The sequence below is a fragment of the Sinocyclocheilus grahami genome, unplaced genomic scaffold, assembly GCF_001515645.1.
Source record: "Sinocyclocheilus grahami isolate Dianchi unplaced genomic scaffold, SAMN03320097.WGS_v1.1 scaffold39.1, whole genome shotgun sequence".
NCBI classification, from domain to species: domain Eukaryota; kingdom Metazoa; phylum Chordata; class Actinopteri; order Cypriniformes; family Cyprinidae; genus Sinocyclocheilus; species Sinocyclocheilus grahami.
In genome coordinates, this window is record NW_015505218.1 from 1,319,221 (window position 1) to 1,331,568 (window position 12,348).

General features: G+C 36.9%; 1 protein-coding gene across 1 annotated transcript in view; it reads left to right on the plus strand.

Moving 5' to 3' along the window:
* Positions 1-7,429: 7,429 nt before the first annotated feature.
* Positions 7,430-12,348, plus strand: part of kctd16b (potassium channel tetramerization domain containing 16b) — a 70,003-nt gene continuing 65,084 nt past the window's right edge. The window contains exon 1 of the mRNA XM_016267586.1: positions 7,430-8,412. Within this exon, the coding sequence (XP_016123072.1) occupies positions 7,596-8,412 (817 nt within the window). The 5' untranslated portion in view covers positions 7,430-7,595. The remainder of the gene's footprint in view (positions 8,413-12,348) is intronic.

Sequence of the window (12,348 nt, forward strand, 5' to 3'; positions counted from 1 at the left end):
ACCCTCTAACTCTAGCACTTTCTATTCTATTTTAATTCTACTTTATCTATATTTATCTTTTATTTTTTATTTTTTTAAATTCTTTATAAAAAAAAATAAAAAAATAGGTTTCTATTTTTTCTATTCTATCTACTTGTTTTTCTACTTGTGTGTGTGTGTATTATATATATATAACTATAGTATATATAGTTATATATAGTATATATATATATATATACACACCTTGCTATGTGTACTGCGTCAGGCTAACCGAGACTTGTCATTTGCACTTATATATTGTTGCTCTTTTGTTAGTTTTGACTGCTTTTATTGTCCTCATTTGTAAGTCGCTTTGGATAAAAGCGTCTGCTAAATTACTAAATGTAAATGTAAATACCCGATACACATTTATTATAGGAAAAAATAAGATGCACTGCATCACTGTACGCCTATAGCAGTTCATGTATCATTGAGTTTTCATTGTCTTTTCCAATATGCATTTCATGCAAGCTCATGCACAGTTTATTTTCTGTGGGTCTTTGATATCTCTTTCTCTTAGACGTAAATGAGATTAAACCTTAAACCTGATCTCATGAGAAAAAGTAACTTCTTTATGAGGTGGTCATATGATGTGATTCATATGAAAAGGTATTATTTTTTAGAAGCAAGCAAACATTAAGCTTTGAATTGCTGGTCACTTACTGTTCAATGCAGTGCACATAAAGCCACAATTTAAGATTAGGGTTTATTCTGTATATTTAAAGGGGTGGTTCAGTGGTTTATTTCTAGGCTTGATTGTGTTTATGGGGTGCAGTCTAACATGTGTTAATGCTTCGTTTTTTTAAAAAACGCATTATTTTTCACATAATTTACCTTTATTCCACACCGCTCTGTCCCTTCTCTGAGAAACGCGCTGATCAATTTCCTGCTTTTATGAAGCCCCTCCCTCAGAAATAGGCGATGGGCTCTGATTGGTTAGCTAGCCCAGTGTGTTGTGATTGGCTAAACCGCCTCTAGTGCGCGTCTAATCGTCCCGCCCCTCTCCTCAGCAGCATGTGCTCCGGTTGTATTGTAAACTAAGGCATCGTTAATATCGCTTATCAGTTTGAGCCCGATTGAGAAGCAGAGGATATTATTGAAGAGGATCGTGCAGAACCTGTGCAAACACGGCTTTTAATGGTAGGCCTATGTTTTTTGTTTGTTGTTGTCTCATACTTTTAGATGCGCTGTTATTTGTAAATGCTACTGCTTATGTTAGCTTTTAATATACAGTTTTATCCTGATTAAAGCTTTAATACAGTACGGCAACTGCACGCGCATTCATGTTGAACACTTCTCATAGCTATGTGAAAATAAGTGTATAATTGTAGCAGTTCATGCTTCATTGATGGATTTGTTTCTTTCCAACGCACAGATTTTCACTTCACAAGCTGTTAATTAATGGACTGTCATATGGATTATCTGTGGATTATTGTGATGTTTTCATTAGCTGTTTGGACTCTCATTCTGACGGCACCATTCAGAGGATCAATTGGTGAGCAAATGTGATGGCATGCTAAATTTTTTCAAGTCTGTTCTGATGAAAAAATAAATGCATCTACATCTTGGAGGATGAGTACAGTTTCAGCAAATTGAAATAGATTTTTAGATAACTAATCCTTTATGAACTACATGCTGTATGTCCAATGAATGAATGAATGAATGAATAAATAAATAAATACCGCATTTATGCACCATAAAATAGATGCTGAGAGAGACTGAGAGAGAGACTGAAGCCAAATGTTTTACCCTCCATCAGCCAGTGGTTTATGAGCTGGTGCAAACTAGCTAGTGTTCTTAGTGTTCAGTGAGGCAGCAGCCTGTCTCTTGAGAATCTGGCAGACCTAGTTTAGCTGTGTGTGTGACGGTGTGCATACATGTTTGCAACAGTTGTTGGGCGGTGCCAAGAAAACCTGAGAGCACAAAGCAAATCGCTATAGGATTTAATAAGACTTAAACTGTATCTGTTCAGCACTTAACTGAAGATTTCCTATGCTTAAATTTCATTTTCTCTGTGCTGTCTTCTTCAGTGTGATATCATAAAATATTTATAGTACTGCATAACATAGTCGCGCACTCACACAATCCTCTTGATACTCATACAGAGAAAATTAAGGAGGGCAAGTTTTGTTTAAATCTCACAGCAATGTAATAAAATAAGAATGCACACATATTTCTCAATAATTTCATTGTGATGAATATGAAATCGAATATAACAAATAAATAGAAGATAATGATTATCACAAGACAGCACAGTCTTTAAATCCCAGTTAGAGAGTAGTCTTTTTTTTTTTTTTACTACAGAGACAAAAGATATCATTCTGTGAATCATAGTTTCTCTGTTCTTGTTTGACATGACAATAGAACACTGCACTACTCATATTTCTTAAAATAAGTTGTTTTTATGGCCCTGACCCTGCTGAGTGCAGGTCAGTGAATAAGGAGTGATTGAGAGGTCAAACAACCAATTCCCTCAAGACACACAGAACAGACCACTTCTCCTTATTCTGTCTTCCTTTAGATTTTTCTTTTTCTTTTTTGGTGCTTGATATTTAAAAAGGGAACAAGCTAATTAGCATCCTGTAATGATGTAGTTTTCCTCTTACTCAGAGTGCTGCAAAACAACACACTTTTCCATTTCGAATTTTTGAGTGTTTGTTTCACAGCATTAAAACAAATTGCTTTTATTATAGTGAATCAAAAGGGCAACTGACAAACAAAGAGGAAAGCATTTTCAGCTATGTTCTGAAAATATCATGCAGCTCTAGATTGCAGGCTTTATTCAACAACTTTTCTTTATGTTGGTTCATGCATGTAATATCAGTACTGGGGAAGCTACTTTAACCCCTTCGCTGTCACCCCCCATTTTCGGCATGGAGACACAAATGACATACCCAAAATAAAAAGGTTGCTGCTCATGTGACTTTTTGACTAGAAACATAATCAACATACTGTATGTTCACAAAGCTGACACTTCAAAGTTTACTGTTCAAGAATCAGAATTACTCCGACTGTTATGATAATAAAGATATAAAAGCTGAAACATAAAAACAAAAATATTAAAGACATATTTTTTTAAATGTATAAAAATATGTTGCTGTGGTAAATGGTTTTAGAAACACAATGAATCTTATCATTATTCTTTTGTTTTAGTCAGCCATTAGTAGCCTTTATTCTGGAATTACAAGGTTTACCAAACCACATCGCTTCAATCCCAGTATGACAGTCAGACGTGACTGAATATGAATGCGTGGTGAATTTCTATTCCAAATATGACAATTACAGATGTATTATTGTGCACTCCTGACATAAATAACTAAATTACTGTCACTGCAACAATGTTTTATCAAAACAGTTTCCAAGCTACATGTAATTTCAAGTAGGGCTGCAACAACTAATCAATAACACAAATAATAACTGATGATTAAAAATAATCGAGTACAAATTTGATGATCAGTTAATCATGTATGTGCACAGTGGACACAATTTATTTTAGCACTGATCAATGCATTTCTATGAACAAAACACATCTGGAAAACAGCTGAGGATAGAGAGTGAGCTGCTGCGGGAAAAAAAGCTCTTGAAAGTGTTTCATTTACTGATTTAACTTCTACTTTCAAATGGTAAGAAGATTTAAATACATTTGTAATAAATAAAGAAATAACTGACAGATATATCAATTATCAAAATAGCCATAATTTAAAGTAATTCAAATCAAGAAACTCTTATAAAAGGGGGATCTTTTTACTGAACTGTATCAGATTGCAAATAACTATGTACATTTAAAGTAATATGTATTCATTTGTTATGAATTTAATATGAAAAGAAGCATTATTTATCAGACTGTAGAGCACCATCCATGATATTTTTTCTCTGATCTGCTGTACATTGCAATAAAGAACAGAAAAAGAAAATCACTGCACAGGCACTAATAAACATAATTATTTTATTTATTTGTATTGCTTTTTTATTTATAAATGTATTGCTATTGTTATTTTTTACATTGTTTTATTTAAATATGCTGTGCATTTTTATTCTTTCTTTAGTATACAAAAACACAATTCTCTAATTAGAAAAGATATCATAATTATGTGCAATGTAGCTGTGCTATACAAGTTGCTTAAATACTTTGGTACATGCAAATAAATAAAAAAATACATAAAGGATGTTGTAGCATTTTGGGCTGCCATACTTGTTTAAAAAATAGCTTGTTAGCGGAAACGCTACACTATTTTAAAAGTAGAGTCACTTTTGTCAAGCTACTGAAAAATGTAGTTACAGTAAGCTAGTTTTGCTGGCTACTTATAGCTAGCTACCCCCCCCCCCCCCCCCCCCCCCCCCCCCCCCCCCACTATGTTTTAGAACCTAACATCAATTAGACCTAGTTTGTTATAGGAAACAGTTCCCTTGAAGACCTTTAACTGACCTTCGGAAATACATTAATCAAAGAATACCACACAGGGAACATTGAAGTATTTGCTTCTCGAGAGAAATGTATCTAAACTCTAACACGAAAGAGGTCTTCTGTCCTAAAATAGGAAAGCTTGGTGGTTTGTTCTTTCACAAAGCAACACTTAATTCATTAAATGAGCACCATTGTGATAGCACAGAAAGTCAACTATTAAAACTAGAACAGCTTTAGTTTAGACTGGCTTTAAATATTCCAGTGGTATGATTGTATAAAAATGAAAAATTATTAAAATGCATTTACATTAGAGATCTTTAGACACTGTGGCCAAAGACGATCACAGGCCAAAGACTTCATCCTTATCTATCTGATTTTTATAAGCCATACTTCTATCTGGCCCGGTTTATCTGGTTTACCTGAAACCATATGTCTTTGTGTTTTCAAAGACAATTCTTCTGAGGACATATATGAGAGAGACACGAGAGGAATCAGCCTGTCTGATAAATACTGCTACCTGCTGAGAGCCCTTCGAGACTCTTCAAATCAAAAAAGCTTTTCAAAAATTAAGAAAGCCAATGCTTTACAGAGGTGTACAGTCATGAAATAACAACAGGAAATCTGCCAGCCGTGAGTCGAGTTTGAGCTATTTAAAGTAAGCCAGTCAACTGCTATAGACCCTTATCTTTGGAAAAGAAGCAGCATACAAGAGGTGAAAGCGTGCATGCATTTATGAATACAGCTCATGGCCTACTTACAAATAAATGCACTGTCGCTCCTCTATCTCTCTATCTATCTATCTATCTATCTATCTATCTATCTATCTATCTATCTATCTATCTATCTATCTATCTAGTAAGTAGCATACTTTCCACAATAGTAGGGTATACCAGAGCACCAGAAATATTTATATTTTTCTGAATATTGACAGAATATTGTGACAAATACATTATAACAAATGCTAAAGAGCTTAAAGGCTATACAGTGTAGCAGCTATCTACAATAAAGATCATGCAAAGAATATCACATGAAAATAACTTAGACATAACAGTATGCTTTTAAGAAAATAGTCTAATGTTTCTGAAAGACTACAGCGGGTCTTATTATGGGGGGAGGGGGTGTCATATGCTTTTTTCCCCCCATATGCGATACTATTTAATATTTATTCCAAATAATTGATTATTCTAATTTAAGCACCTTTATCAAAACTGGTATTTAAGAACACTAAATAAAACGGCAACATATTAGATTACATCGGTATTGACAGTCACAGTCTAAAAAACATAATAAAACAACATTCATATTAAGGAAAACAAATAAATGGGAGGGGGGGGGGGGTTTCTTTTTCATCTGTAAGTTTTGCATCATGCAGAATCCTCTTCGCCGCCTTTATCTTACTCACTGGGGTTTGTAAGCCAATATTCGCTCTAAAGCTGCTCTGGAAAAGCCCAAATTCGTTTGAATTTCTTTTTGTTGGTTTCATCTCTAATAGTATGCGGGGGAAAATATACTCTGTCAACTTAACATAAAGTAAACCGTTTCCAGACAATATTTAAATTTGTATCTATTTTGCCTTAGTACAATGGCATTACACAACTGTTTTTGAAAATTATTATTTCCATTTTGCTAATTATTTCATTTACTATCATTATACCAGGCTAAATATGTTTTGCAAACATTATGAATGAATTTTGTATTTTAAGAAGGTATCACAGTTGGGGGTCCTTGTCAGCCCTCCATAAGAGTGGGTATGGTGGTAGGTATTGTTATCGCTGTCCAAGGTCCTGAAATGGACTGTGGCTTCCTCTACTGAACACAAACTAAGAATACTTTTTTTTTTTAAAGTACAGTAAATCATTGGCAAACGCTTGAATTAACAAATGAGAGCACAAAATATCATTCCAGGCAGTCGGTTTTCTATAGTTAACTATAGCTAACACAGCTGGCTGACACTGATATCATACACAGACGCATATGCCAGCACCGCCATAGCATCGCGTGCATACTCCTTTAAGATGATGTAATTTTTGATAACCCATTGTGTTCTTTTTTCCCGCCCGCTGAGGCAACAACAGCTGAGGCGGTTATTTTCCCGCGCCACAGCCCTGAGAGAGCGAGCGATGCCGCATCATCTTCACTTCTAACCCCCACCAACACACAAACCCTGGATTATGTCAAGCGGGATTTACTTCTGCATAAGAGTGGGTATGGTGGTAGGTATTGTTATCGCTGTCCAAGGTCCTGAAATGGACTGTGGCTTCCTCTACTGAACACAAACTAAGAATACTTTTTTTTTTTTTTTAAAGTACAGTAAATCATTGGCAAACGCTTGAATTAACAAATGAGAGCACAAAATATCATTCCAGGCAGTCGGTTTTCTATAGTTAACTATAGCTAACACAGCTGGCTGACACTGATATCATACACAGACGCATATGCCAGCACCGCCATAGCATCGCGTGCATACTCCTTTAAGATGATGTAATTTTTGATAACCCATTGTGTTCTTTTTTCCCGCCCGCTGAGGCAACAACAGCTGAGGCGGTTATTTTCCCGCGCCACAGCCCTGAGAGAGCGAGCGATGCCGCATCATCTTCACTTCTAACCCCCACCAACACACAAACCCTGGATTATGTCAAGCGGGATTTACTTCTAAACAGCTGGGATTATCGATCGACCCCCTTAGTCGCTAGAAAAAAATATGTGTTTTCAACTGTTTTCAATTATATTCTTTTGAAACTATCCAGTTTGGTCGTCAAAAGTTGGATTCAAACCGCTGCCGAACTTGTAAACAACTTTGGACCTGCTTAACCGAAACATAGCTCTATTCTATAATGTTTTTGCAGAATTTAAACAGTATCTCCCGTTTGCATACAAGTGTACTATCTTTTTCAGGCGAAGGAATAAGCAGCCGTGTCCATCCGCTGCTGAGCCACCGAGCCGACTCTCTGCTGTGCGCCTATACTTCGCCGCTCATTCCCTCTTTTTGATTGGTTTCATCTGCGGAGAAGAGGGTGGTTTTTGTAACTGTAAGGTACCTGCTTCAGTTAGTTTGGTTGAAATGCTATTTTTATTGCCATTTAATGTGCATGGTCCATCGTCTGCATTTTCTAAACCCTTCCCGAAGCAATAGAGAGCGAACTTTCAAAAATACGGATATTTTTTGGCACCCATGACCGAAACAATGGCGTTAAGTGGAAACTCTAGAGCTAAAGACAGCAGTTTTCCAGACGTTATTGAACTAAACGTTGGGGGCCAAGTGTATTATACCCGTCACGCCACGTTAATCAGCAACCCCGGCTCCCTTTTGGGGAAAATATTCTCTCCTAAAAATAACGCATCGAATGATCTGGCCAGGGACCCGAAAGGTCGTTACTTCATCGACCGGGATGGGTTTTTGTTCAGATATGTGTTAGACTACCTCAGAGACAGGCAAGTTGTCCTCCCTGACCACTTCCCTGAGAAGGGAAGGCTGAGGAAAGAAGCGGAGTACTTTCAATTGCCAGACTTGGTGAAACTCTTAACCCCGGACGACTTGAAGCCCAGTCCCGACGAATACATCCAAAGCGACTACGAGGACGGCTCTCAAGGAAGCGACCAGCGGATGTGCCCTCCACCGTCGCTGGTTCCCGCCGACAGAAAAAGCGGGTTCCTCACGGTCGGATATCGCGGGTCTTGTACGATGGGTAGGGAGAGTCAACCCGATGCCAAATTCCGGAGGGTGCCGCGGATTATGATTTGTGGGAGGATCGCGCTGGCCAAAGAAGTTTTTGGCGAGACCCTGAACGAGAGCAGGGACCCAGACAGGACCCCTGACAGATACACGTCCCGCTTTTACCTCAAGTTCAAGCACCTGGAGCGCTCTTTCGACATGCTCTCGGAGTGCGGCTTCCAGATGGTCGCCTGTAACTCCTCAGTGACGGCCTCGTTCGTCAACCAGCACACTGACGACAAGATATGGTCAAGTTACACTGAGTACGTCTTTTACCGTAAGTTTCTCCTCTAAAGTTTGGTCAACATTTGCATTTCGCATCCTCTTGACATTTCTGCTGAACACAACACCACTGTCACATATGAGGATTTCCTTGAATTACCACTAGACGGCGCACTCGGTTTACACTTTTATCTTGCCTCCTCCAGTCCACTCAAGGTCTCATAGGGACAAATAGTACATTTTCAGGTGGCCTAGTATAGTTTGTATTCCTTAAAAATTACAGTATCTAGTAGTATACAGCTTTTTTAAATACCGTTTTAAAATACTAGTTTACTACCCTTACCAAAAAGTAGTATACTTCAAGTTTATTTTAGTAAGTATACTTAAATAAAGTTCAAGTATATTTTTAAGTATACTTTATGTAGTAAGTATACAAATATCAGTGTATTAGTAGTATACTTGTAAGTGTACTGTTTCAATACTCATTGGGACTAAATTGGCCCACTTTCTAGTATATAAAATTATAGTAGGCTACTTATTCCACTAGCGATTTCTATCAACTACTGTCTGCTTGAGTCAGCTTCTCTGGGGATCTGTGGTTTAGATATTAACTAATCACCTCCCACTAGTAGGCTGTATATTTACAACGGACCCTTTTCACAGACTGATAACCTGTTTTACCTGTTAAGTGGCTTAACAGCATAAATCTATTATGTATGTATGAATGTATGTATATATATAAATGTTCATTTACAACACTAAAGCTACTTTGAGTTTTATTACCTTGGCATTATAAACAGTAAAGAAAATATCAAATGTACATCAGTATAACGGATCAGTGCATTTCTTATGTAAAGAAGGTTAATCAAAAAGAGCAAAAGAAAAATGTGGGGGGGGGGTTGGATGTTGGGGGGGGCGCCAGTGAAATTAGACAAACTTGGGGGGGCGCATGTCCTAAAAGGTTGAAAACCCCTGGAGTAAAGCATTCAACGACCCCGTAGTAAGATGATTAAAGGGTTAGTTCACCCAAAAATGAAAATTGGGCTGCGTTTTACTCACTCCCGAGGCATACTAAGTCCATAAGCCTACTCTGCTCTGACTGGTCAGCTGGCCAAGCCTGCTGTGATTGGCACAGAGAGGAGTCCTTGAGCAAGTTAGCGAGCTCTACCATTGACAAAGCACCTTTACATAGAACAATAATATAGTGCTCCAATCTGTTCTTATAATAATGACATAAAATACAAAAACACTTATGCAAGCGAATCGTGCCCACAGCTAAAGTTTAAGCACACTTAAAACAATAATGGTGGATACGTTAGCCGAGTGCTAACGTGACTAACTGATGAAACAATACAGTTTGTAAACCAAAATATGTCTACTGTAATGTTTGAAGAACGACAGACAAAAGACTCTGTGTCTTAACTTTTAATCAGAACGCAGAACAGCTGTATCACTGGCGCAGCAGCCTAACTAACTCGCTCGCTCGCTCGTCTATCCCGCATTAACCCTATAACTATGGGATGATATTAGGCTCAAAATGATTAATAGATGCACGCACAATTATCCATGTACTGCATAAATTTTATACATGTATCTTACTAACCACAAACAAATACCTTTCAATTTGAGTCTGTGGAATTCAGGATTAAATGATTGTGCAGCGATTTTTACAAATACAGACATGTTTGCTAATAAAAATGTTCTGTTCTGCATTAATATATCATAAATTGCTCATACAAAAAGGAATCCATGCATATGTGGATCAGGTGACACGCGTGCATTAATTGACGTCTAGTTCGAGTCGATCTTGTTCGGTTCATTTGGATTTTGAGACTTCATTTTCTGCAGTTTACAGCATTTCATGTCCCCCCCACACACAACTACCAACGAACAAGGCCCAGTGCAATTCATTTAACGTGTACACGATTTGAAAAATTTCTACACGGAAACAAATGCTTTTCAACCGGTGTCTGCAGTGTTAAGAATTACATTAATGTGCAGCAGTTTGTTCGAATAGAGACATATTTGTGAATACAAATGTTACACTTTGTATTAAAGTATCATAATTTGTGCATGTAGCATTTGTTTCAGTGTAGTGACACACATTTGCAAATTTTTCAAATCGTGTACATGTTAATGAATTGCACTGGGCCTTGTTCGTTGGTTCGGGGATTATGCAAATGTGTTACCCACTGACGTATACCGGTAACAGCAAAAGATTCGAAAATATGACGACTCGTTAAGGGGATTCAGAATTGACTCTCTCTTTTTTGAGAGACAATATCTTTATTTATCATGCACTTTTTTGATTAACAACTTTGCAGATTGTTTTCATTTAAGGATAGCTACGTTATAAACTGCAAAAGAGATATTTTTCAAAGACCCATATGACCTGCTCTTTAAGTTTAGATATGAGGTAGGGATCTAAAATATTCTGATGCAGAATAAGGCATTAATATGTGCTTTATAAGTACTAATAAATAGTCAATATAAATATGCATGCTAATAAACAACTAGTTAATAGAGAGAACTGGTCCCTAAACTAAAGTGTTACAGTAAAAGTTAGACTCAGCTGACAGCAATTTGTGGTATGTTGATAGCCACCAAAAAAAAAAGGGGAAAAAAAGCATTTTTGCTCAAGCCTGGTTTTGGCCAAAAAAAAGCAGTAAAGTGAAACTTATAATTTTCTAAATTAATTGCATTCATTCTTCTGTAAAAAAATTAATTTAGATGTGTATTTCTATTTTTTTCTTTCTTTTTAATTATTTCATTTATAAATTCATTTAAAAAACGAGTAATACGTGTACAATAAAGTACAATCAAATCCTTATATTATAATCACATTGCACTTGAATAAAGTTAAAGGTGTAATCTGCTGATTGTCCTGCAGGTGACCGCATAAATCTGTCTTCTTACGATGCACTTAGTGCTTTACGATTACTCCAGAGCACTCGTAGATCTACGATGATTTTCAAGTGCTACTTAAGTTACGATGCTTTTGGGAAACAGACCGTAATATTAAGATCAGTCGTACGATCGTTTTTACGAACTTCTTTTGGGAAATGCAGCCCTGGCCAGTTCATTGCAGAGTCTGTGTGATATATATGTATGTGTGTGTATATATATATATATATATTTTTGTTCTCCATCATTTTGCTTTATATGATTCATTGCGGGGGTATATGGACAACACTCATTTATAACTATTTTACGTGTATGAATTTGTACAATCTCACTTATATGTTTTCCAAAGATCTGCTTATGCCCCACTGACGCTTAGGTTTAGGGGTGAGCCTTCATGCTTACAATTTGTCTTTAAATTGTATGTTTCTGTACGAATCACATTGTACAAATAATCGCTACCCTAAACAAACAAACAAAAAAGCCTCACTAAAAGACAAACATTTCTGAAAAGAAACCATTATTTATTTGCTTGTTTGTATATTTCTTTGTTTGTTTGTAATAGTTTAACAGCCAAATCAGGGGCGTAAATTTCCTCTAACAGTAGGGGGAGACAATAAACATAAAATTTCTCAAAAGCTATTTTTAAAGGGGACACAAAAAATAAAATTGTACTTGTAAGGAAAAGTTTACACAGAAGAAAGCCTATTAGTGTAACAGGGAGACCGTGCCAAACTTCAAGCTGTTGTGGTCACGCCGTGACAGCGGTCGTGTCCGTTGTAGACATTACTATCCGTCAAGCAGGTAACGTTATTATTGCTAACATAGCGGACTCATCGAAAAATACATTGACATCATCTGTATTAAAGAGAAAATAATCACTTCATCCGATATTTAAGTGAATAAAATAGCCTTGACAGCCTTGGAGTTCCACAACTATTGACTTAGTTCTCACTCACCGGACTTGTGTGTGTGTGTGTGTGGGTGATGCAGGGTTGCCAGGTTTTTGCAACAAAACCTGCCCAGTTGCTACTCAAACCTAGCCCAAAACTAGCCCAATCGCGTTTCGAGGGGGGTTCCCCGGTAAAAA